The 25769-nt window shown below is 38.4% G+C and overlaps 1 protein-coding gene across 5 annotated transcripts in view; it reads left to right on the forward strand.

The window, feature by feature from the left end:
• Itsn1 (intersectin 1) overlaps positions 1–25769 on the forward strand; it is a 189235-nt gene that overhangs the window by 99651 nt on the left and 63815 nt on the right. For 3 of the 5 annotated variants that reach the window (XM_070030617.1, XM_070030614.1, XM_070030616.1), the window contains exons 17-20: positions 11087–11214; positions 13212–13441; positions 15397–15518; positions 23940–24187. In XM_070030617.1, the coding sequence (XP_069886718.1) occupies positions 11087–11214; positions 13212–13441; positions 15397–15518; positions 23940–24187 (728 nt within the window). Of the gene's footprint in view, positions 1–11086; positions 11215–13211; positions 13442–15396; positions 15519–16495; positions 16511–23939; positions 24188–25769 lie in introns of all 5 variants that reach the window. The other 2 variants (XM_070030612.1, XM_070030615.1) reach the window with 1 other exon arrangement.

The following is a 25769-nucleotide window of genomic DNA, read 5'->3' on the forward strand; positions in this document are numbered from 1 at the left end:
ATCAGATGAAATACCTAACCATTGAATTAACCAGAAATAATTGATTTTGTTAGTGATTGTTGCTAGCATGAATTAGTTCTTAAAGTAGTTTTACTTCATTGGACCAAGTTTATTTCTTCTTTTAAGATACATCTTCTAGGCAATGAATATTTTATCTTAAGAAATCATCTCAAATTCATGCTCAGAAAAATTAATCTAAAATTATAGCTTATCTGTAACTTCTTTAAACCCTAGTTTATAAAAATGAAAATTCTCCCTTTTGGAGAAGCTGCGTGTCTAAAGAATACAAAGACACGTAAATAATTGTTTTTCTTACTTGTGTGCTTACGTTAGGTATAGAAATAGGGCTCTAACAAGTGTCAAATGACATTCCTGATGAGGACTTTTTGGATAATAGCATTTGTCTTTACCTTGCCTTTGGCAAAGCCAGTAGTTACTATGAACAGTTTTCCTTGGTACTGACACCTTCATGAGTGGTTTTTATTAGCTATAATAATAAGCAGCAGCATAAAGTTTTATTTATAGTTTGCAAGGCTCCATTGTATGTCAAATAAGGAGAATCCTGCACTGAAAGAGGTGAGGTTTAGTGTTTCATGTTGAAAGAAGTTCAGTTCTTGTTGGTTCCTGTGTACTAGACAAGTCCTTATGTGAGTAGCCATTCACACTGGAGCATTTCTCTCTGGCAGTATGGCAGTGCCTAGCAGTTTTCTTGGGCTGTGTCATCCACGTAGACTTCTTTCTAACAGGCTCCATGCTGTACTCAGGCAATGCTCTTCTTTCTCAGACTAAGGATGTTGAACCATCTCCAGCTCTGGGCTTCAGTTTCCCCTTCACAGACAAATGCTCAGTGTCTGAGATAGCATTGACCAAGAAGTACTAAGCCTTCTTTGTTAAGTATTAGTAATTCTTAATTATGAAGTGTAATCAAATATTTCCCTTTGACAAGTTGTATGTGTAGGTGTAAACTCTGAATTATAAGCTGGATAAGGTACTGCATACTGTAGTCTTAAACAAATGTTCGATTATCAATTTCAAATGTCACTGTTGATATTTGAAAGAGCACTCTATTATTATTTGCCTATATTTTTCCATCTTATGAGACAGTATTTGATCGTGATAGTGTTCCAAAAATGGACAGTGTTTCATATCTTAGTGAAATGTGAATATTGAGGATCAATTCCCAAAATTAAGAAATGTATTCCTTACTACTTGGGAAATCCAAACTTCTTAAATTAGTTACAGGGACTGTAAGAAATATAAATTCTGTCTGTAATCATACCTGTCCTAAAAATTACTCCTAGGAACTAAAGTAATGTTGAAATGAGAATGCCATTTATGGTAAATAAGGTTGTTTGTTTAGCTAAAGCTCTTGGTTTCAGACACTTGCTTTCAAGGCAGGCTCATTCATTATGAAAGCAGTGAAAGGCAAAATGGTTTAGCAATAAAAGGGAAAAAAGAAAAGAGCTGGAGAAATAATGGCAGAACAGAATGAATTGGGGGGGGCGGGTGGAGCGGGTGGGCAGGGAAGCATGGGAAGAGAAACAGTAATGGAAAGAAAAAGATCCAGAAAGAGGAAAAGACCACAGGAGAAATGAGTGGGAATTCAGATAGCAACAGCACTCTCCATATTCAGTACAATTTAGTACAATTACATTTTTTACTTGTATGATCTTTGGAATTGGCCATTTCTTCATAGAAGCAATAAGATCCACTAATTCATTATTTGTGATTGTGGGAACTTCATATATACTTCTTGAGTAAACAAATAACCAAAAATATTTTCCAGACTGAAAATAGTCAACAGATGTTGCATGTTTGCTTCTATGCCATACATAGTCTGGTTGGATTGGCTGAGTTAGATTTTGGTCTGGGCCTTTTCATTTTAAGGTTGCAAAAATCATTTAATAAAATATTACCTTTGTCTCATTTTTAATTCTATTTTTTGTAGTTGTGGGGGATTTTTTTGTTTTTAGTCAATCGTGGGGCTTGAACTCTGGGCCTGGTCTCTGTCCTTCAGCTCTTCAGCTCAAGGCGAGTGCTGTACCACTGGAGCCACAGCACCACTTCTTGTTTTCTGGTGGTTTATTGAAGATGAGTCTCACAGACTTCCCTGCCGGTGCTGGCTTTGAACTGCAATCCTCAGATCTCAGCCTCCTGAGTAGTTTGGATTACAAGCGTGAGCCACCAGCGCCCAGCTCATTTTTAATTCTTAATAATTGAAACCCCTTAACAACTTTACCAGTTAGACTGACATGCATTTAAAACAAACGGAGACCATTTTTTGCATAAAGCTGCTATGTTTCTGGGAAAATTCAAAATTTTCAGGACAAGCTGGGGACAGTTTTCTCTTTCTGGGAATATCAGGGTACTTTTCCAAGCCTTTGGTAGAGGATGAGATTCTTGCTGTCTCCCCCTACCCCTTCACACACCCCTGCCCCAGTCTCCTCAGCACTTTCTTTCCTGATACCAGTTAGAGCCATGGGAAATGGTACCCAATATTCGGTGAAATATTGATTTAAGATTTAGAAGTAGTATTGGGACAGGTATAACCCTCCACAGTATAATCAATCGATATATTTTTCTTTATACTTCTCTCACTTGTAGTACATCATGAATGAACTTTTTTTAATGTCACATTTTTATTATTTTTATTAGCATATAATCAGTGTATAAAGGCACTCTCCCTGAGCTTCTTTTGCTTAGGATTAACACTCTACCACATTAGCCACAGCTCCACTTCCAGCTTTTTGGGTGGTTAATTGGAGATAAGAGTCTCCCGGCTTGTCCTGTCTGGGCAGGCTTCAAACCATGATCCTCAGATCTCAGCCTCCTGAGTAGCAAGGATGGCAGGTGTGAGCCAGCAGTGCCCATCTCATCATTTTTCCATACACCATGTATCCCTGTCAGTCTCATCCCCTCCATCACTTACCCTCACTTCTCTTCTCCATTGCCAACACAACCTCCACTGATCTTGTTCTATTTTCACATATGCAAATATGTTCTATTTTCATATATTTCAATGATACTTATCTTCATTCTCCCTCCAAGTTATAAACTTCATGATTTTTGTGATAAATACCATGTCTATTTACCTTGATTTGGGTATACTTAGTATGTTCTGAAATAGTCTTCCCCCCACCTTTTTTTGGCCATATAAGTACATGCCTCTATCTTCATTGGATTTGTTGTGTTTTTTAAATTATCTTTATTGTTTTTTAATTATCTTTAAATAATTGTACAAAGGAGTTGACATTTAACAAAGCACTTATTAATATAACGCATCTTGATTAGTCTTACCTCTTTTCATCATTCTTACTCACCCTCCCATCCCATGCCTTCCCTTAATTTTGTAGTATATACATTGAATTCTTGCCTGCATTCTCCCCTCTACCCCTTTCTCCTCTTCATTCCTCTTCTCTCCCTCGACCCCACCCCACTTCTTACAAGTACCCAATTCCTGTAACTTCTTTGGTTGGACTTTGACTTTGCCTTGCTAAGGAATTACACTATGTTATTTCTCCCTCGAATCTGCTTTATTTCAGATAACACATTTGTAACCACTTCATCCCCCCACACCGTGTTTACATATAGAGGTTTATAGAGGCTCTGCATCTACGGGAACCATACAACCTTTGCCTTGCTGGGCCTGATGACTTTATGTAGATACAATTTTTCCAAGTGTTTCCCTTAGCTTACAATTGGTGCATTCTAATGGATGAGTAAAATTCCATTGTGTGTGTGTGTTTGTGTGTGTGTGTGTATATACATATACACCATATTTTCTTGATCCTTTTGTCCATTGAGAGGTATCTGGGCTGATTCCATACTTTGGCTGTGGTGAATAGAGCTGCAGTGAACATGATTGTTCTGGTGGCTTTACTGTCGCTTGATTTGTAATCTTTTGGATAAATGCCTAGGAGTGGAATTGCTGGTTCATAGGATAATTTTATGTTTCGGTTTTTTTTTTTTTTTTTTTGGTCCAGTCGTGGGGCCTGAACTCTAGGCCTGGGCGCTGTCCCTCAGCTCTTCCGCTCAAGGCTAGCGCTCTACCACTTGAGCCACAGCACCACTTCTGGCTTTTTTCTTTTTGCTTATGTGGTGCTGAGGAATCGAACCCAGGGCCTGAGGCATGCAAGGCAAGTGTTCTACCACTGAGCCACCTTCCCAGCCCCCTCTATGTTTAGTTTTTTGAGGAACTGTTTTCCAGAGAAGTTGAACAAGTTTACATTCCCACCAACAGTATAATACAGTTCCCTTTTAGTCACATCACCACCAGCATCTGTTAATTGGCTTTCCTTAATAATTGTTCAGCACTTAATTAGGAAAGGTTAGTCAACAGACCTTTCAAACATTATTCAAGGGCTGGGAAGGTGGCTCAGTGGTAGAGCACTTGCCTTGCATGCTCAAGGCCCTGGGTTCGATTCCTCAGCACCACATAAGCAAAAAGAAAAAAGCCGGAAGTGGCGCTGTGGCTCAAGTGGTAGAGCACTAGCCTTGAGCTGAAGAGCTGAGGGACAGTGCCCAGGCCCAGAGTTCAGGCCCCACGACCGGACCCAAAAAAAAAAAAAAAATTATTCAAAAAAGCTGGGCACCGGTGGCTCACACCTGTAATCCTAGCTACTCAGGAGGCTGAGATCTGAGGATTGTGGTTCAAAGCCAGCCTGGGCAGGAAAGACCGTGAGACTCCTATCTCCAATAAACCACTAGAAAACCGGAAGTGGCGCTGTAGCTCAGATGGTAGAGCGCTGGCCTTGAACTGAAGAGCCAAGGGACAGCACCCAGGCCTAGGGTTCAAGCCCCATGACTGACAAAAAAAAAATTATTCAAAAAATATGTGTACTACATATTAATGATTCTTCACATAAAAGCACTTCTGTTTAAAATTCTATAAGTATTAGATGATAAACGTGGAATTTCTGTTGAGGTGAACTTACTGTTAATAAATGATTTTATTTTGATTTATGATGAATTCATGAATTTCAAGTAATCAACATGTTTCTTTTTGTCTCTTGTTTCTAAGAGGCAGTTTGAGACAAGCAAAAGCAAAATAATCTAAAATGTTACGTGTCCAAATTAGCAGATAAATTTCCAATCACTGCAAGTCTACTTTCATAAATCCTGTGGCTATTTCATATTTTTCCTCTTCACAGGCATCTGGGCAAAGCAGTGTTATAAAGAGGAATGCCATATATATATATATATATATTTTAAGGGGAATGTTTCTTCATATTTCAAAGCAAATCACTTCACATAATACATCTAGTTTCGAATGTCTCTAAGACCAAATGAAGAGGAAGTAGTCACAGCAATTAAGTCAAATGATTCTGGCACCTTGGTACAGCCAGAGAACAGCCATCTTCAGTGAACTTGAAAGGGACCCATATTTCTTAGTGGAGTATTAGTTGGGCCTTCCCAAGTATTCAATTTGTCAAACATACTGCTTTTGAAATACTTTGGCTATATGCCATAAGATGTCCAAAGATTTTCATGGCTCAAACATCTTAATTGTATAAGGGAAATGAATGGGCTTTTCCCTTTTTTTGGTCTAGAGAAGAAGTCAGAAGTAAGCTGATTTTCATTTTATCTTAAGTAATTCAAGACAATCTTTTTTTTTTTTTTTTGCCATTCTTAAAACTATGATTTATAGTCTTTGTCTAACCAGATGCTGTGACAGTTTAGTAAAGCTGTGAGGCTTTTCTGTTAGAGGAATGGCCACACACCCCAAGTCTCCATGCATTTTTACAATATTCACAAGATAAAAGCATTTTGACAAATCCTGGAAAAGGAATTCTGCTCTGTCTTCAAAATTCTGTTCATGTTATTGGTGATAAAAACATTATTTTTAGCCAAGTGCAGGTGGCATTTGCCTTTGGTGAGCTACTCAAGAGAAAGAGGGAGTTTAGGGCAACATAAGTACTCTTATCTAATAAGGTAGTTGTTTTGTTTTGCTTTTGGTTGGTCGTGGGGCTTGAACTCTTGGCCTGGGCACTGTTCCTCAACTCTTCAGCTCAAGGCTAACATTCTACCACTTGAGCAACAGCACCACTTCTGGTTTTCTGGTGTTTAATTGGAGATAAGAGTCTCACGGACTTTTCTGCCTGGGCAGCTTTGAACTGCAGTCCTCAGATCTCAGCCTCCTGAGTAGCTAGGATGACAGGCGTAAGCCACTAGTGCCCAACTTCATAATACAGTAATATTTTTAATTTCATCATTATTCTAATTTGTCTGTAATAAGCATTTTATTTTATTGGCCCTGCAATTTGAAGTCGGCTGCACACTTGTTAGTGAGATAATTAGGTGTCTTACCACTTGAGAACATGCCCCAGCTTCTTTTATAATTTTATTTTGCCCATATAAATATTTATAACATAAATGTCTACGTAATAATTTCTTATTTATTGAGAAAGTAGACTGAGGATATAGTTCAGTGGTAGAGCACTTTCATAGTATGCACAAGATCCTAGGTACCATCCCCAATACCATGGGTATAAAAGGAAGAAGTACTTCATTGGAAGATGATATTGAATTATTTCTCATGATACTTAATTGACTAAAATGCATTCAGGAACAAAAATCAATGAATTTATTATACACTCAGTACTATATTAAATAAACATCTAGGCAAGTCAGTGTGTGATTGTAGAATAACTTGATTTTAGAAAAAAAATTAGAAAGGACCAGAAGATACTGACTTTCAGTTTACTTTTGTTAGAGTAGGTAAATAACTGTGACAAAGTGCATGGGTTTTAATAGAATTTGCAAGGTTACTTTAGCCAGGTTGCCCACCAGGAAAAGTTGATACATTCAGTATGGTAATAGCTCTCTTAGCTACTTTCTCAATAATTATATAATTTCATAGGTAAATAAATTTAATGGTTCCAGATTTGTTTGTCATCTTGAAATGTTTTTCCCTGATAGAATTAAATAACTGTAATTGGATTTGAGTCTCTTAAAGGAATGAGGATGGGTGCAGCCATCTGCCCCATGGGAAAGGACTCAGTGTTCACACAGGCTTTGTTGTGGCCAAAGAAGAAAATCCATTTTCTAGATCACACCACATATCCCCGCATTTGTAGATTGCCCCCTTGAAAGTTCAGCTTTAAAAAAAAAATTCCTTTAATTAGTTGTACAAAGGAGTTTCAAGTCAACATAGGTCAGCTTTTTAAAAATGAATCATCCTAAACTTATGAATAATCTACTTATATGTTTCATGTCATCTTAAATGCCCAAATCCAAGGCGAAAGTCCTAGAATATTTCCTAGGATGGTCAGGCCACCTCAAAAGTCCCTAAAATGGATGGTATATCTCAGCAGTGTTTGACTTGGACAGCAGTCAGTGATGGAAAGCACTGATAGAAATCTTTGCAGTCTGCAGATCTGGATCCTAAGCTGCCAGAACCTTCTGTCACCTTCTTTGACAATCTGTTATTTTATGGCTCGCTCTTGCAGGCTTAGTTTTCTTGAGTTACTAGAAGTCACAATTTATTTAGATCCAAAGATAAGTTAATCCTATCTTATAAAGCTGCTATTTTTTTTATTTTATTTTATTTTTGGGTCCGGTTGTGGGGCCTGAACTCTGGGCCTGGGCGCTCTCCCTCAGCTCAAGGCTAGCGCTCTACCACTTGAGCCACAGCGCCACTTCCGGCTTTTTTCTTTTTGCTTATGTGGTGCTGGGGAATCGAACCCAGGGCCTCATGCATGCAAGCCAAGAGCTCTACCACTGAGCCACCTTCCCAGCCCTAAAGCTGCTATTTTCAAAAAGAAAAGTGTTTTCAAGGTTATCTTCTTTCATTTGATACATTTTGCAATTGTCTTTAAAACTATCTCATTAGTATGGATTTTTTTCCTTTAGTTTAAAAAATCTATTATTAATTTTATAGTACTTTCTGACAACTATAAGCTTTATTTTGGTTTGCCTTAACTGTATCTGCTAATTAATATTCTGCCAATGTACACCCAGTATAGAAAGAAAATGTCCAGTGTCATTCTTTTGCAAAACCTGGGACATCATTTGACGCATCTGGTCGGGTGCATTGGGGCATCGTGAGCAACACCAGTGTCCATTCTGGTACCATTTAATAAATACTTTGTGTTTCATCCTGCCGTAAATTTCCTGGGTACGATAAGAACTTTTTTTTTTTTTTTTTTGGTTGTGAGACTTGGACTCAGTGCCTGGGTGTTGTCCCTGAGCTTTTTTTTTTTTTTTTTTTTTGCCAGTTGTGGGACTTGAACTCTGGGCCTGGGTGCTGTCCCTGAGCTCTTCAGCTCAAGGCCAGCGCTCTACCACTTGAGACATAGCACCACTTCTGGCTTTTTTCTGCTTATGTGGTGCTGAGGAATCGAACCTAGGGCCTCGTGCATACAAGGCAAGCACTCTACCACTTTGAGCCACAGTTCCAATTCTGAATTTTCGTGCCAGGCTGGCTTTGAGCCATGATGCTCAGATCTCAGCCTCCTGAGTAGCTAGGATTACAGGCGTGAGCTACCCGTGCCCTGCTGACATAAGAACTTTTCTTCTTAAAATATATAATAAGCTGCGCGCCAGTGGCTCATGCCTGTAATCCTAGCTACACAGGAGCTAGGATTAAATAAATGTTCAATAAAATATATAATAAAGCGCCTGAATGTCAAACTTGAGCCATGCCCCTCAGCCCTTTAAGCTTTTAATTATTTTTCAAATAGGATTTTGCTTCTTACCTAGGCTGTCCTGCCCAGCCATCCTAAGCAATGCCTCTCAAGTAGCTGGCATGCTTGACATGCACCTCTGTGCCCAACTGTTTATTGGTTGAGTGGAGGTTTCATAAAGATGTGTGCAGATTCACTTCATACTGTGATCCTCCCTATCTCAGCCTCTTGAGTAGCTAGGACTACAGGTGTGATATGCCATGCCTGGTTCAAATGGTTCTTAACAACAAATTGAGTTCTGGCTTTGAAAAGTAAACATGAAAATATTAAGCAGATTTTTGTCATTCATGTTATTAAAGTTTACTATTTATTCTTGATTTCAATATGCTATGGAGACCAATAAGGCTGAATTTTAAGCCTATTTAAATTAAGTTAACAGCCCACAGCATGCAGTGAAAAAAAACAATGAAAACTGGAATTCTTTTTTTTTCCCCCACTAGAATTGATTTTGTCCTCTCAGAGCATACAGAGTAAGGCTTTATCCATTGCTTCCCAGTCTCTATTCTTGGCTACTTCTTAGCCCTCCTTAGTTAAGCTCTTCTCCCAGAGCTTCTTCCTGGCTCAGACGCCTTATTCCCAGGGCTGTTGTGATAAGCAATAGCACACCAATTAGTTATTTGCAAAGTTGCCTCTTCCTGCTCTGTTTTGCCTGGCTAGTCCCAGTGTCATCTACAGGTTCCTCACTAAAGTTCCTTCCTTTTTTCCCCTCTCTCCCTTCTTCTTCTTCCTTTTCTCCTTTTCTCCCTCCTTTTCACCATTCCTCACTTTCCTTTCTCCCTTCTTTCCTCTCCCTACCTAGTACCTTATTCTCTCCTCCCTCTGACCTCTCAACTTTTTCCTATATCTCATTGTTCCATCTAGATTCCCTCAAAATGATTTACAGTCTACAAAAATTTGTTTGTGCATTTAACTTTACTCTCATTATAGTCTAAGAATCAGTCTGTGTAAGGCCCAAGAAATAAGTACTTTTTTGACAACAATCTGTAGTAGACAATACTTCTATCTTTTTTTTTTTTTTTTTTTTCCGGTCATGGGGCCTGAACTCTGGGCCTGGGTGCTCTTCCTCAGCTTTTCAGCTCAAGGCTAGCGCTCTAGCCACAGCACCACTTCTGGCTTTTTCTGCTTACGTGGTGCTGAAGAATTGAACCCAGGGCCTCGAGCATGCAAGGCAAGCACTCTACCACTGAGCCACCTTCCCAGCCCCACTTCTATCTTTATTGTTGAAGAATAAATCTACAGGTAGGAATCTAAGACCTGGAAGAAATCTACCTACCTTACTAAGGTGATAGAAAACAAGGCAGGCTTTAATCCCTAAACCTTACTCCATAGGCAACTAGAAATATCTCTGGGCACTTAGTCTCATCTAATCAGCCTTCGACCAGGTAAAAAGAGTTTTGGTGACTGAATCTCTTAGTGAGCGTGTGAGTCCAGTAGCATGAAAGCTCCCCTCTATAGTTGTGGTTTTGAAGTTTTTTGTTTGTTTGTTGTTTCATATCAGTTTAATTGACTAGTTATACAGGGTAGCAGTTATGTTTTGTTATTTTTATTTTTATATTATGTTTGTGGTGCTGAGGATTGAACCAAGGCCTCGTACATGCTAGGTAAGTATTCTACAGTTGAGCTATATCTCAAACAGGTTTCTTACTCTTCATACTTTTGGGTATTCATACTTCTGATTCAAGAACATTAAATACATATAAATAGCCTAGTAATATAGTATAATATAATAAATATAAATAGCCTAATAAAGGAATGTTGCTTATTTTCATGGTTGGTATCAAATGAGGACATCAGATCCTAAGAGGTCATCAGATCATAGCTTTGCGCTTCAACCTGACTGCTGATTGGGCAGTTCACAACCTCATATACAGACTTACTAAAAGAAGCAGCTCTGGAAAAGTCAAGATTTTAAGAAAACTACATCCTACAAGGGTAGGGTAAAGGGATGTCCAGGTACTGTAAAGCAGCATGTCATAAGAAGGATATGAGGTTTTCATGGAGGTAGTATCAAGAGGTATGTGAGTTTTCAAAGCCAGTGAGGTTGGTATGTATGTATGGTTTTGCTTATGACCATTATCAGATCTTAAAATTGTTATTACATTCCACTGTTATCATGGAGTCATTGAAAGTACTCTGCTACCCCTCACTAGCATGTTCTTCATAAAACAAATCATGGGAAATGGTTAATATGTATGGTTCACAGGAATGTAAGCAACCATTGGAGATTAGTACTGTCAATTGTAGTCACTCTACATTTCTCTAGTTTTCCAGTATAACATTTCTTTACTCTGAGATGTCATCTTCCAAGTTGACTAGGCTTCCCCACTGTGAGCATTGCATGCTGATGAGGTTCATGCCCATGCCCTACATCATTACATGAACTATGTCTCGATTATTTGTAGGAACTAAGAGAAATACATAGTAAACAGCAACTCCAGAAGCAAAAGTCCATCGAAGCTGAACGTCTGAAACAGAAAGAACAGGAGCGAAAGGTCATAGAATTAGAAAAGCAAAAAGAAGAAGCCCAAAGGTAAGTCTTTTCATTGGACTGTGGACCCTTGTGAAAGAAACTTTGAGTATTCCTTTTCGCCTGACCCCTCCAAATGAGTACTCACTGTACCAGAAAACCTTGCATCTTTATGCGTATGTGGACAAGTACAAACACATGTGTGTATAAATCTTTGCATATCATAGTATCCTCTGAAGTTTCGGTTGGTTCCCAGAACTCTCCAGTGTAGATAAATGGAATTATACAAGGAAATTAGAACACTTGGTTGGCTCATTTGCATGCTAATGGCTAGAAAATGTTTCCAGTTCACAGCCTTTTCATAACAGTGGTGGTCAAAGTGCACGGGTTGAAATGAAAGTCCCAACCACACAGGACTTCTTCAGCAAGACCAGAATTGTATGCCTTTCTTTCTCCATTCTTTATTGTAACTGCAAAGAAAACTTGAGTGCCAAAGGAGAGCCATCATTGCCTAGGATACACATATTTGTGTCTCTTTCTGTTTATATACTTAACATTTGTTGTTTCTTCGTTTTCCTTGTAACCTATAGTATATTATAGAACTTTGTTTGTTACCTTTTTGTGCATCTAATTTTGTCCGTAGATATTTGCTTCTTAAACTTCAGCTAATTTTAGACTCCCAAAAAGAAAAATGGCCAAATGTCCTAATGATGTTCCATAAATGACAAAAGTTGGCTATTGAAATTAGACTGAAAAGGGGAAGATAGACACTTGAGGCAAGTCATTCATGCTGCCACTTGGCAGAAAAAAATTTAAATTATGAGTAAAATGTTTATTAAGATTTAAGTTAAAAAGAACTCTTTACTGGATTTTCACAGTTATAGTGTAGAAATACAGTTTCTTGATAGTGTAGAAAAGAAGTATAATTATCTTACATTGTATCCTGTGGCAGTTTTCTAATTCCACGTAATAACTTTATACATTGCTTATATCGCAGGAAAGTGATTCAAAAGAAAGACTATAGAACTAGGCTACTTGGATTAGCCAGCTATATGAGACAGAAAAATCATTTAATATCTCTGTCTTGGCTTTCTCACCTGTAAAATGGGCTTAATAAGAAATCCTGCCTTAATAACAAATTCTGGTATCAAGATTAAAGGAATTTATTGTGGAGAGCTAATTGTTATTATGTCATTTGTTTCTGAGCATTGGTTTCATTTAAGATGCTTGTAAGAAGTATTATGGACCAGGTGCTGATGACTCATGCCTATAATCCTAGCTACTCAGGAAGATGAGATCTGAGAATCACAGTTTGAAGCCAATCTAGGCAGACAAATCTGAGAGACTCTCCAAATAACCAGCGAAGAGCTGGAAGAAGTGTGGCTCAAGTGGTAGAGTGCCAGACTTGAGTTCAAAAACCCCTAGTACAGGCACATGCAAAAAAGTACTAATGACAGAAAATTCATTTCCAGTCTTTTCATGTGAATTTCAGATTAAGGGTATTATAGTTTTCAAGACTTAGAGTTAGTCCCAATTGTTTATTATGTTACCTACTTTGAAAATGAAAAAGTAGAAAATAGTCAATAAAGTAACCTCTTGCTTTCACTGAACTTCAGTTTTGGAGCATCATGGATACAGGTAGGAAGGCATCATAATGATATTATCGATTGTTATGCAGCATTTCACTTACAGCCCGTTGGGTGTCCTGTATCATCATAAGTCATATTCGTCTGTGTTTTGTGGTGTTTGTTTGTTTTGATTTTTTAGTTTAATACTAGTTTCAACACTGAGATGTCTTTGTTTTTTTACTCTTAGAGCCACTTTATGAAATACATTATATATTTTCTTTCTTTGTTTTTCTAAATCATGTGATTTCATCTCACTCAGAATTGGGGTCCTGAAAGTCTTTGTTTCATTGATTACATTGCTCTAGCTGAAGAACAATATTCCCTTGATGGTTAGCAGCCCATTGACTAGATGGAGCTTTTCAATGAAAAGACACATCACTAATGTTAAATTGGAGTTGTTTCCTCGCTGTAATCAAGCGTCTTTGTTGGCAGACGAGCTCAGGAAAGGGACAAGCAATGGCTGGAACATGTGCAGCAAGAGGATGAGCATCAGCGGCCAAGAAAACACCACGAGGAGGACAAGCTAAAAAGGGAAGACACTGTCAAAAAGAAGGACAGTGAGGAGAAAGGCAGACAGGAAGCACAAGACAAGATAAGTCGGCTTTTCCATCCACACCAGGAACCAGCTAAGCCAGCTTTCCAGGCTCCGTGGTCCACTGCAGGTATTAGAAGCCAAAAGTGATTTCAGGGTCTGGGCTACATGTAGCTTAGGATATAACTTGCCTGCAATAAATGAGGCTATGGGTTCGATCCCTAGCACTGGGGAAAAAAATTCTCTCTCCCAGAACCTCTTAAGAAAATCTATGTCTAATCAAGCCCTGACTTGGACATATTATAGAGATAAAATAATCTTCTCTCTTGTTTTGGAAAGTGCATCACTTTATTCCCTGAGATCAGTACAAGTCTGTTTAAATGGCCACCATCCCACAGGTATCCAGGAGTCCTCTTCTGACTTTACCAAAATGACCTGAGTTCCATTATCAAACTCCATTCATGCACCTGTATTGCAAATGGTAGATTTGACTCATCTTGCAGAAGACACTTGCTGCCTTTCCAATCTGTTACTTTTGGAATTGTGTTGCGGTCTTTAGTTTGTATTGTACAAAGCTCTGTTTCTTACCTTTTGAGAAGGACAACTCTGTTTTGGGACCTTTTAACATTATTTGCTTCTTTAAGCTAGCAGTATTTTCAAAATCTTTGTGTGCTTGTGTAATATTTTGCAAATAACTAAAAAAAGCAATTGCCTTAATCAATTATATCGATTCATTTGATCATCAGTGTGCATCTTTATCACCGTAGTATACAGAAAGAAAAGAAGAAACACTTTGAGTTACTGTTTACACAGTGGCCATGGATGAGAGCAATGTAGAGTTGAGCCAGATGCATCCCTGTCTCAGATGCTTACAGCCCCAGAGGAGGACTGACAGACCATCAGATCCATGCGATGGAAAGGCTTAACATAGGAGGATACATTAATTCTTTTTTTTTAATGAAGTGGGGAAAAAATTTACCATCACTTAGTCTTACTAAATTTGTTCTGTTTGTCTTAGTATAAAATGAAGATTTTTTTTTTCTCGTCAGTCAGTGGGACATGTTGCATTCCACACAACTGAAGACCTTAGAGAGAGAATATTTTTCCCTTTACTGCTTTTTAGATAAGATAAATATGTGTTAAAATATTTGTAGCTCTTGGGTAGAAAGGCTCAGGAGGCTGTAATTAGTTATTTTTAACCATAATCCAAATATTCTCTATTCCCATGCATTTTTAAAATTTCATTTAAAATCTTAATTATTTTCAACTGGATTCTATCCTTAGGCCCATTCTTTTCCTTCTATATTCATTAGGAATCATTAGTATTAGCATTAGTAGTAAAATGATGTATGACCACGTTAGGTGTCTACAACACCAACATTTCCACGTCTGTAAAAAGTTGAGCTTCTCTGCCTCCTCCCTGTCCGACTCAGATCTGAGATCATGTCTTCACAACACATTGGGTGGGAAGCAGGGAGTATTCATGCTTTACAGATGTGCACTGCTAGAGTCCAGGCCAAGACAAAGAGAGAAAGACTTTTAAGCCACCTGGCCTACCATACTCAGCAGTAGAATGACCTTTGTTTAGAGAGAGGCCATAGGTTTGAGTTGCTAAGATCAGATTCAACTCTCCTGTGGCATTCAGTAAGTGTTCAGGACATTCCTTGAGTGGAACTGGGGACTCAGCTCCGTAGTAGAGCACTTGCCTAGCATGCTCAAGACCCTCGGTTCAGTCCTCAGCACTACAGCGCTTGCCTAGCATGCACAAGACCCTCGGTTCAGTCTTCAGCACTACAGCGCTTGCCTAGCATGCGTAAGACCCTCGGTTCAGTCTTCAGCACTACAGCGCTTACCTAGCATGCGTAAGACCCTCGGTTCAATCCTCAGCACTACAAAACATAGGAAGATGAAAAGAAATAGCAGAATTTTAAAAGTTTAATTCCTTGAATAGGTAGAAATAGTTCAGATGTTTCTTTAAGGTAACCTTAGAGGAGGTGTCGGTTATTTAGCTTGTTTTCATATATTGGTGTTTTATGTAATTTTTTTTTTTTGCAACCTTCTTCCCCCCGCTTTTTTTGTCAACAGAAAAAGGCCCGTTTGCAATTTCTGCACAGGAGAATGTAAAAGTGGTCTATTACCGGGCACTATACCCTTTCGAATCCAGAAGTCATGATGAAATTACCATCCAACCTGGAGATATAGTCATGGTAAGAATAACCCCACTGAGAGTTTATCTTGATGATCAATACCTATCCTCTTTTTGCACTTTATTGAACATTTGTGAACTTGTCAGAGAATGTGAAATCCACTAATTCAGGGTTTAAGTTGCTGAAGCTCAGTCTTCCTATTTTTATTAGTAGAATGAAAGGTGATCTTTTTAAAAATATATCCTAATATCAGTTTAAAACACAGTATCAGAGACAATGTTCTTAAACAGCCTTAAGCCTATAAATGTCTGGTAGTTTCTGAATTTAGAAGACTACTTGTATGCTGAGTGGTTGTTAAAAAATAAGCTTTAAGTGCAAAATAACCCTGTCATTTGTAATTGTCAATGATAATTTTTGTATTATTGAGTCAAAGCACCTTTTTTCTCTTTTATTTGTATGAAGTATGTAAAAAGCAATGATTTAAATGAAATGAATCTTTTTTACTACTCAAAGTTAACACTTAGAAGTTGGGGATTTTGCTTTGTTTTAATTTATGTTTTTTTCTTTATAATAATAACTTAATATATTCCTATGATTGCAACTAAAACTATAAGAACTAGTTTTAAGAAAGAAAATGAAACAATATGGTTGGCCTCAATATTTATCTTAAAGAAAACAGTAGTTTCTTGAGCTAGTTATTGTCTTAAGAATTAGTCTTAGACGTAATCACATTTCACTGTTTTTCCCCCTTGGGATTTTCTGAATGAGTCTGAATTTTAAAAGAACTGAGACAACCATGCTTTTCACACTTAGATGGGGACATGGTAATCTGGATTTTGATAGAAACGCTTTCTCTTTTAGGGGGAGGGGAAGATCTTACTCAGGTCTGTTCCTGCAGCCCTTGTCTTATTATTGGGTACTGAATCCTTTTCCACAAAGGCTGGTTAGATGAGTAGACTTTAGATGTGCTTTAAGAATACGACATTTCATTAAACATCTATTTTGCCTTGCTTTTAACCTTTGCTTTCCTTGTGGAGGTTAAAGGGGAATGGGTAAGTTCACCTGTAACTGTCAGGAAGCCTGCATCTTATTCCATGTCTGTTCTTTTGAGTTACTTTAATTCTGTGTAAGTGCACATATCTTTGGGTGTTGTCGTGGCAATAGTGTGTGCTGAATTTGTACAGTGGATTGTACTTAAAAGAAAGGTGTAAATCGTCTGAGATTGCAACTGGGCTTATATTTCCTGGATTAAACAGAAGACCAATCTGAAGGCTTTATATTTGGCAAGTTTCTATCTGAGTTCACAGACAAAAAAAGTTTCAAGTAGATTAAACTTAAATTAAGTTCTGAAACTTTTTTTTTAAGAAGCTTAGAATAATTTATTGGGAAGAAGTACCTTTCTAAGCTTTAAAAACCAGAAGACACTAAATATATAACTGTAAAGTTTCTGTTATATAGAAAAGATTATGGGTTACTGTTCATAAAGACGTCCTAGTGTTAACTCTGTGAGAGAGACTTGTAAGGCTTAGGCCAAGTCAGCAGAGGAGAGGAAGGGTCATTGACAGCTAGAAAGAAGGAAATGATTTAAATTACATGCTTAGATTCCTATGCAATCGGGAAGATGCAGGTTAAAGAAAACAAGATAGCTTCTCTCAAGTGAAAAAAAATGTAAAAAGTTTGGCAACATATAGCTTTGTCAAGTGTGTCTGAATGTGGACATAATTACATCAACAACACTTATCAGCAATTCTAAGTAGTCACACCTCACTCTTGAGCCATTCAAAAAGCAATTTGATAATCCCTATTCAAATTTAAATTACTAATTCTGCTTGACCCAGAAATTCTGTTGTTCTCTCTCCTTTAGTCTGTTTTGAGGTACATATACAAATATGTGTGTACTTTGATTTTCTGCATCATAGTTGCTATAAAGCAAAGATAAATACAAAGCTAAATAGTCAAAAGGAAACAGCCAATGATCAGTGAGAGCAAAGCAGTATAAGGAAGATGTTTTTAAAATTACATAGATCTTCAGATGCAGTTAAATTCTCTATTTAAAAAAAATAAAGCAGTATGTTCAGTATAATTGCATTCTAGTTGAAAATAAAATTATATGTCTCTGTGTGTTTGTATAATTAACAGTCATAAAATTTATACATCAAGCTGTTAACAGTTTCAAGGATATTTTTTTTTCCTGCCAGGACCAATCTTAAATAATTTCTAGAAAGCAGAATGTCTACCTGGGATTAGAATGGTATTTACTTAGATGTTCCCAAAAATGTAATAAATGTGGAATGTACTACTTGGTATAACTTAGAAGAAGTGATATTCTTCAGAAGTGGAGTATGGCTCAAGTGGTAGAACTCTAGCCTTGCGCAAAAAAAGTTCAGAGCTCCTAGGCCCTGAGTTGAAACCCCAGGACCCACACACATATCAAAAAAAATCCAAACAACAACAAAACCCGTAGGAAGTTAAATCAATCTTTCACAGTTGAACAATCCAGAGATCATTTTACTTTTGTGGTACCATAATGATGAGATTCTCAGATTTCTCAACTTCTTGGAAAAATAGCCTTACTGTACCTTAGATTTTAAAAATATAAGTTTTTCTTATTATGTAGGCTGAGTAAACATTAAAGATATTTTGCTTTTAGAAAAGCTTTGCTATTGGTGCACTTTTCAATGTTTTTTTTTTTTTGCAGTTAACAAAAATTTGACGTGAATCTTGTCCTAATAATTGTTGATGATACAAAGATAAGATGATATCTGCCGTTTGTATATCTAAAATCCTTTTTTAGAAAAATCAAGAGCAGCATAGGAAAAGGCCAGTATATGATAAAGTTCTCAATGAATATTCATTATCTCTTCTAACAATTTAAAAGCAGAAAGAAACCAGTGAGAACGAATGCGTTGAGAGAGGGCTTCTGACTGGAGACTTCTCAGTTGACTTTTGCCTTGATACCTAAAGCTTAGATGCTTTCAAAACAAGTGACCTTCCTTCTGTTCTGGAGATTCCCACAATATGGAGGATGAATAAATCAAACTTGGCATCTATGATGTATTAGAAGAGCATAAGACATGAAGAGATCTTTGCTTACTCCTGCTGTCTTTTGGAGACTGGATCTCATTTATCTCCCAGCTAGCCTAAAACTTCCTCAGGATGCCTCAGCACCCTGAGTGCTGAAATTATAGGTGTGCATTACCTTACCCACCAGCTTCTTCACTATTAAATTTTGTTGAGGTTGTCTTAAGAACACTGATCATCTAAATGCTTGTGCTGTCACTGAGGTACATTGTATTTGTCGGAAATGCTCAGAGAGGGGTTAGAGGCGTGGCTCAGTTGGTAGAGCTCTAGCCAGTGAGCAAAAGCATCAGGGACCACATTCAAGTTCCAGTTTCAGACCTTTAAAAAAATATGCTCAGAGAGCTTTCAAAGCAATAACAACTAGCTACTATCAGGCTCACCCCAGAGATTCTAGGGACTTTTAGGTCCTAGGCACTATTGAAAATTCTCTTAAGTTCATTTGTTATGAGGTAAGTTTCAAGAACCACTGATCTGATTGTGTCTTTTTTTCTTGTCATTCTAGAAATCTTAATCATTTCGAGAAAATACCCTTTTCTTAATATGCAAAGAAAATATTTTTCCAGACTCTGGTGGCTCACGCCTCTAATCCTAGCTACTCAGGAGGCTGAGATCTGAGGATCCAAGTTAAAAGCCAGTCCAAGCAGAAAAGTCCATGAGACTCTTATCTTCAAATGGCTCAAGTGTTAAGAGTGCTTGCCTTGAGCTGAAGTGCTCAGGGATAGCACCCAGGCCCAGAGTTCAAGCCCCATGACTGACCAAACAAGAAAGAGAAAGAGAGAGAGAAAAGAAAGAAAGAGAGAGAAGGAAGGAAGGAAGGGAGGGAGGAAGGAAAATGTTCTTAAGGAGGTATTAGCCATCAGCTAGTCATTTGTTTTGAACTCTATTTTTAAATTTTTCTGATGTAGTAATACTTTTCCTTATGTTTCCATATCTGATATCTGAGTTCAGTATGTGTAGTAACAATTAGCCATACTGTACTGCCATTTTGAGGAATTAGTATAGACATCCATTTATAGGTATAGGTAAGATTTGGTCCACCACCTGCATTGTACTAAAGCTTTATTAGAACCCAGACATGTTCATGTATTTGCAAGCTGCTTTTTGTGCTGTAACAGCAGATTTAAGTAATTAGACCAGAGGGAAAGAGCTTTAAAAGAGAATGTCTTCATCTAGGAGTTTGGGGGGAAATCTTCTATTTAAAAGCTGGTACATTCATGAAATCCAGGCAGCTGCTGATCTGATTGACTATACAGTTCCAACCTGTTTACTGTCCTGGTTTTCATATTCTGTGAAGGAAAAAGGAATTTCTATTTCCCAGCTTTCTGATTTCTCAGGTATTACAAATACTTGAAACAATCAACTTATAATAAGAAAGTACCTTGAAGAGCTATAGAGACGTTCAAGACCCAGATGTAGTGCCTCTTTTGTGACAAGTAGGACACTGATCAGTACTACAAAATGAAAATGGCAGTACTGAGCATAAGAAGAAGCATAATATCAGGCTTTAGACACATAAACTGAAATCTGAATCACTACTAATATATATTTGACTTGCATCAATGATCTGGAATGTGCAATGTATAATTAATTAGTAACATTTTATAGACTAGCTCTGTAACATAATCCCAGAAACACAAGCAGTTCCAAGATCTATGCTTCACTTTGAATCTTGGCTTTACTTTGAAAATGTTCTACTAGAATTATACCCTAAATACTTTAGAATGTTGCTTTAGGCCTGGCTAAATGAAATTATATTAAGACCTAAACTTTCAACAATGAAATTCTTACTACAACCACCAATAGATGAGTGTACTTTATGCAAAAGTTTATATTACAGCCTGCTATGTAACAAATAAATTCAGGTGCTAAATGTCTTAGTGGATCATAATCTTATGTTTTTCTAAATACAAGAAGAAATATTTGTGGTTTTCATATGTTGACCTTTATGCTTTTTCTAAATGTGTGATTTGAGTTAGGTGTTTAGAATTGTTTTCTTATATCCTCTGAACCTTGAAGTGAAAATGTAATCATTAAAATGAGTAGATCTCTTTAAGATTAAATTAAACTAATTGAGATTATTGTTGAGCAGTGAAGCAAAAACGCTTGAGTATGGTTTCATTATTGCTCTTAGGGATGGGAAACGCCCTTGCTTGCAGAGCTAAGAACTGAAGTGACCTCTCCTTCCTCCCCTAAGTGTGCACTATGGTGCCTCTTGCCTAGTTAAGGGACATGTCCCTTAACTAGAGTAGAGCCAGGCCTTTCCACAGGGTAGGACATTTCCTCTGGACTGTTCCAGATTTATAAATTTGCCGTGAATCTTAATACTATATGCTTCATTTCAAAGTAAAAATATCACAGGTCATAAGTAGATAAAGCAGCTGACATTTGAGGAGCTCTAAATTGAGCAGCCCTCTGGGAATTCCCACAGGCAGTGGTCAGGGATCAACCTGAGCTCCCACAGACAATGACCATGGCAAGAAGTAAACCTAGAGATGCCAGGGTCCAGGCAGGCTCCCAGAGCAGAGAACCAAGCACAGGTCGTTTAGAGCCAACTAGGGATCCAAGCTGGGTAACTGCAGAGATGGCTTTGAAAAAATCCATCACGAAAAGGAAGGGGTGACATTGTCCAAGAAACATGGTACTCATAACCTGACTAATGGAATCGCAACCCTTTTGTACATATAACTACTTAATGATAACAATAACAATTTTTACGTCTATTGTTAAATCAAATGCAGCCACTGCACTGACAAGTTTTGTTACTATTTCCATCTTCTAAAAGAAACTCTTAAACCCAAAAATTAAACTGTTCAAAATCACCCACTTTACAAATTGTATAACATTTAAATTGAGGCAGTGTAATTGTAGAATAGTGTTCTTGAATGTTACACTTGCAATCTTGAAACTGGCATGAACTCCTAACTGGCTCCTAGCTGACATCGCCTTTAGTCTATGAATGGAAGAGAGGGAGCTTGATCGTTGAACTAGGGGAGAGAGGGGTGAGGAAGAAACAGCTGTGCATAGCAGCTACAGAGTTGCAATTGGCATATTACCAGCACACAAACCAGGAAGGAAAGGCTTTTTAAAAAAAATTTGCCAGCCCTGGGGCTTGAACTCTGGACCTGGGCACTGTCCCTGAGTTCCTTTTGAGAAGCTAGCATTCAACCACTTTGAGCCAAAGTTCCACTTCTGGCTTCTTTGGGTAGTTTATTGGAGATAAGAATCTCATGGACTTTCCTGCTTGAGCTGGCTTTGAACTGTGATCCTTAAGTCTCAGCTTCTTGAGTAGCTAGGATTATAGGTTTGAGTCATTACTACCTGGCAAGAAAGGCTTCTTCTACACTAGAGTTTGGCACAAAAGGAGATCAAAATAGAAAACATGTCATTTTAAATCCTTATCTAGAAAATGGAGGCTGCTCAGAAAAAGGAAAGTAAGAACAAAACTATGAGAGAAGTTGAATGAACAAATACTACTACTAATCGCATCAATGGAAATATGAACAAGAATGATGGAACTGTAAAGAAAACCTTCCCCTTGGAGATACTGTACTTGATCTGAGAGAACCCTTCCTTTTTGGTTGGTTGGACACTTATCAGCCTTAAGTTTTTATTTTATTCACACAGTAAATATTTTCTAAGTGGTGCTGTAGCAAGCAGGTAATCTCTACTTGCTAATATTTTGTAAATACATGTAGAATTGAATAGGAAGCGTTGTATTTTACTTCTTCCAGCTTCTATTCCAAGCATTCACTTATTCAAATAAACTCGCAAATATTATAACCTATTACTTACTTTACACTGAGTACAGGCAGATATTTGCTTTGTTGACAGCTTTTACTTCATCTTTTTTAAAACTAAATATTTGAATGGATTAGTCAACTGGTAATTTTCCCCCAGATTATTGTTGCTTGGACTCTACCCACTCATTTCTGTGCTTTCTTTTTTTCTTTTTTTTTTTTTTGGGGGGGAGGGGGGTCCGGTCGTGGGGCCTGAACTCTGGGCCTGGGCGCTGTCCCTCAGCTCTTCAGCTCAAGGCTAGCACTCTACCACTTGAGCCACAGCACCACTTCCCCCCTTTTTTTTTTTCTTATGTGGTGCTGAGGAATTGGACCCAGGGCCTCGAGCATGCAAGGCAAGTGCTCTACCACTGAGCCACCTTCCCAGCCCCTCATTTCTGTGCTATCTAAGAAGCAACATTATATCCAATAAAACATTCAATATTTTTTTCTCCTTAGCATATAAAGGAATAAAAATAAACAAGAAAGTCTAATAGACCCTTATTTGACTTGTCATCAAAATAATTTCCTCATGGTGGATGTGCTTATCCTCCAGAGTTGTTCTCATAAGATAGTGAGGGAAACTGTAGGGGTCACTAGAATCATTTGGTCATTTTTATTCCAAATTGAGATTAAATGCAAATATTAAAAGCACTTGATAGACAATATAGCCTCTTAATTTTTTTTTATTTATATTTTTTTGGTCAGTCGTGGGGCTTGAACTCTGGGCTTGGGCGGTATCCCTGCGCTCTTCAGCTCAAAGCTAGTGTACTACCACTTGAACCATAGAGCCACTTCCAGTTTTCTGGTGGTAAATTGGAGATAAGAGTCTCACACTTTCCTGCTCAGGCTGGCTTTGAACCACGATCCTCAGCCTCCTGAGTAGCTAGGATTATAGGCGTGAGCCAGCGGCACCTGGCTGCCTCTTAAATTTTTAAGCAGGACAATTCTGTATTCTCATTTACACTTTTGTGAATATTAAGAGTCAAATTTGTGTAGAAGAAAAGTCTATTAAAATTGACATGGCAGTAGAAAAAAAATAGCCCATCATTCATTTTCTTGTTTTGTATTTGTGTAGCTCTGAGATGGCTAAATGTCGCAATCAGCTTTGCTTCTTGGGAAAACCAGCTAAGGCTGATTTTTGTCCTCCCTGTCCCTGTGCTGAATAAATTCTAGTTCATTATAATTTTAGAGTACTAAATTTACATTGATTGCACCCTCTGCTTTTTTAAAATAATAAACTCGAGTCAAATTATTGTAGATAATTGTATAACTTCCTGAATGATGAAGCTTGTCAGATTGCTTCCCGACTCAGATTGCTGACACTTTAAACTATGTGTCTGAGGACTTGAGGCACTTCACCTTGGCTACCATTATTAATTAACAAGTGGGGAAGGGCTGAATGAAAAGGGCAGAGTGAGAAGTGGAATCCTAAAGGTTACCATTCTTCCAGGAGTGAACGTTTATGGCCCTTTTTCCAGACACATAGACTGAAGTGAAGAAATGTTTATGTGGTATGCTAGGGGCAGAGGCTTTGAGCTTTGTTACGGTGGTGGGGTGAAGGGTATGGTATATTCAGAGCCTTAATTAATTCCACTTGAATTAAACATGTGACTTCCCGCAGGTGGATGAAAGCCAAACTGGAGAACCAGGGTGGCTTGGAGGAGAATTAAAGGGAAAGACAGGATGGTTCCCTGCAAACTATGCAGAGAAGATTCCAGAAAATGAGGTTCCTACTCCAGCCAAACCAGTGACTGATCTGATATCCACCCCTGCCCCGAAACTGGCTCTGCGTGAGACCCCTGCTCCTTTGCCAGTGACCTCTTCTGAGCCCGCCACAACCGCCAACAACTGGGCCGACTTCAGCTCCACGTATGTGCAGGCATACTATTCATTTTGAAATTCATTTTGAAATCCAGAGTACCATCCTTTCTTCCTCTCAGGGTTGATAATATCTTCAGTTGTTCCTTTGGGTCAAGATGATGCCTTATGTTCATGGCTCCTTCCTTTGTCTGACCTCCTGGTGATTATACTTGCAGAAGTGGATTTAATATCAGTGTCTGGTAGTGATTTGCCCTGGTACAAAGTCATGTTTTGTTCAATAATTTATCTGGGGCTGGGAATGCGGCTTAGTGGTAGAGTGCTTGCCTAGCATGCATGAAGCCCTGGGTTCCTCAACACCGCATAAACAGAAAAAGCTGGAAGTGGTGCTGTGGCTTAAGTGGTAGAGTGCTAGCCTTGAGCAAAAGAAGCTCAGGAACCGTGTCCAGGACCTGAGTTCAAGCACCAGGACTGGCAAAAATAATAATAATAATAATCTAACTGTATCATTCATTCTTGGAGGAAGAATGGAGAAGTACAGTTTCCTAATAATCTTTTCATATCCATGTCAGTCAGCAGTCATTTCCTGCATATAGACAAATAGCACTTTTTTGCTAGTTAGAAATAAAAATTGCATTAAGTTGTATGATTTAGAGTAAGATAGGAAGTTGTTTCTGCTAAAGTTTTCTGCTTTCACTTGTCTTGTACAAAATATACAGTGGAATTGTGCACCAGTGGCTCACACCTACAATCGTAGCTACTCCAGAGGCTGAGATCTGAGGACTGAGGGTCAAAGCCTGGCCAGGAAAGTCTGGGAGACTCTGACCTCCAATAAATTACCAAAAAAGGTGGAAGTCGGGCTGTGGCTCAAGTGGTAGAGTGCTAGCCTTGAGCAAAAGAAGGTCAGGGACAGTGCCTAAGCCCTGAGTTAAAGTCCCCGGACTGGCATGCACACACACACACACACACACACACACACACACACACACACACACACACACACACACACACACACACACACACACACACACACACACACACACACACACACACACACACACACACACACACACACACACACACACACACACACACACACACACACACACACACACACACGAAAGCGGAAAGGTATGTGCCCTTAATTGCTACAGCTCTGGGACCTTAGTCATTAGGAAATGGCATTAAGCAAACAGCATATAAGCAGAGAAAAACTCTGTCCACACCATGACCTATACATGTAGTTGGCCCAGTTGTCCTGAGTTCAAGCCCTAGAACGCACGTGCGTGTGCGCGCAAGCTTTTCATACATACATATTTCCTTTGTCTCTGCCCACCCTCTCCCCTTCCCTTCAGAACCAGGATTTCACATTCAGGTTTATAGGCTTATTAGAGCCTTGCCGCCCCCTCTTCCCCACCTCCCACCCCTCCCTGTTTTTGTTTTAGTTCTTTTTTCTTTTTCTTTCCTTTTCTTTTGTTGTTGTTGTTGTTGTTCATGGGGTTTGAACTCAGGGCCTGGGCGCTGTCCCTGAGCTCTTTTGCTCAAGCTAGCAATCTACCACTTTGAGACACAGCCCACTTATGGTTTTTGAGTGGTTTATTGGAAATAAGAGTCTCATGGACTTTCCTGCCCG

Source organism: Dipodomys merriami, unplaced genomic scaffold (assembly GCF_024711535.1).
Source record: "Dipodomys merriami isolate MVZ:Mamm:240054 unplaced genomic scaffold, mDipMer1.0.p SCAF_2, whole genome shotgun sequence".
Classification (NCBI taxonomy): domain Eukaryota; kingdom Metazoa; phylum Chordata; class Mammalia; order Rodentia; family Heteromyidae; genus Dipodomys; species Dipodomys merriami.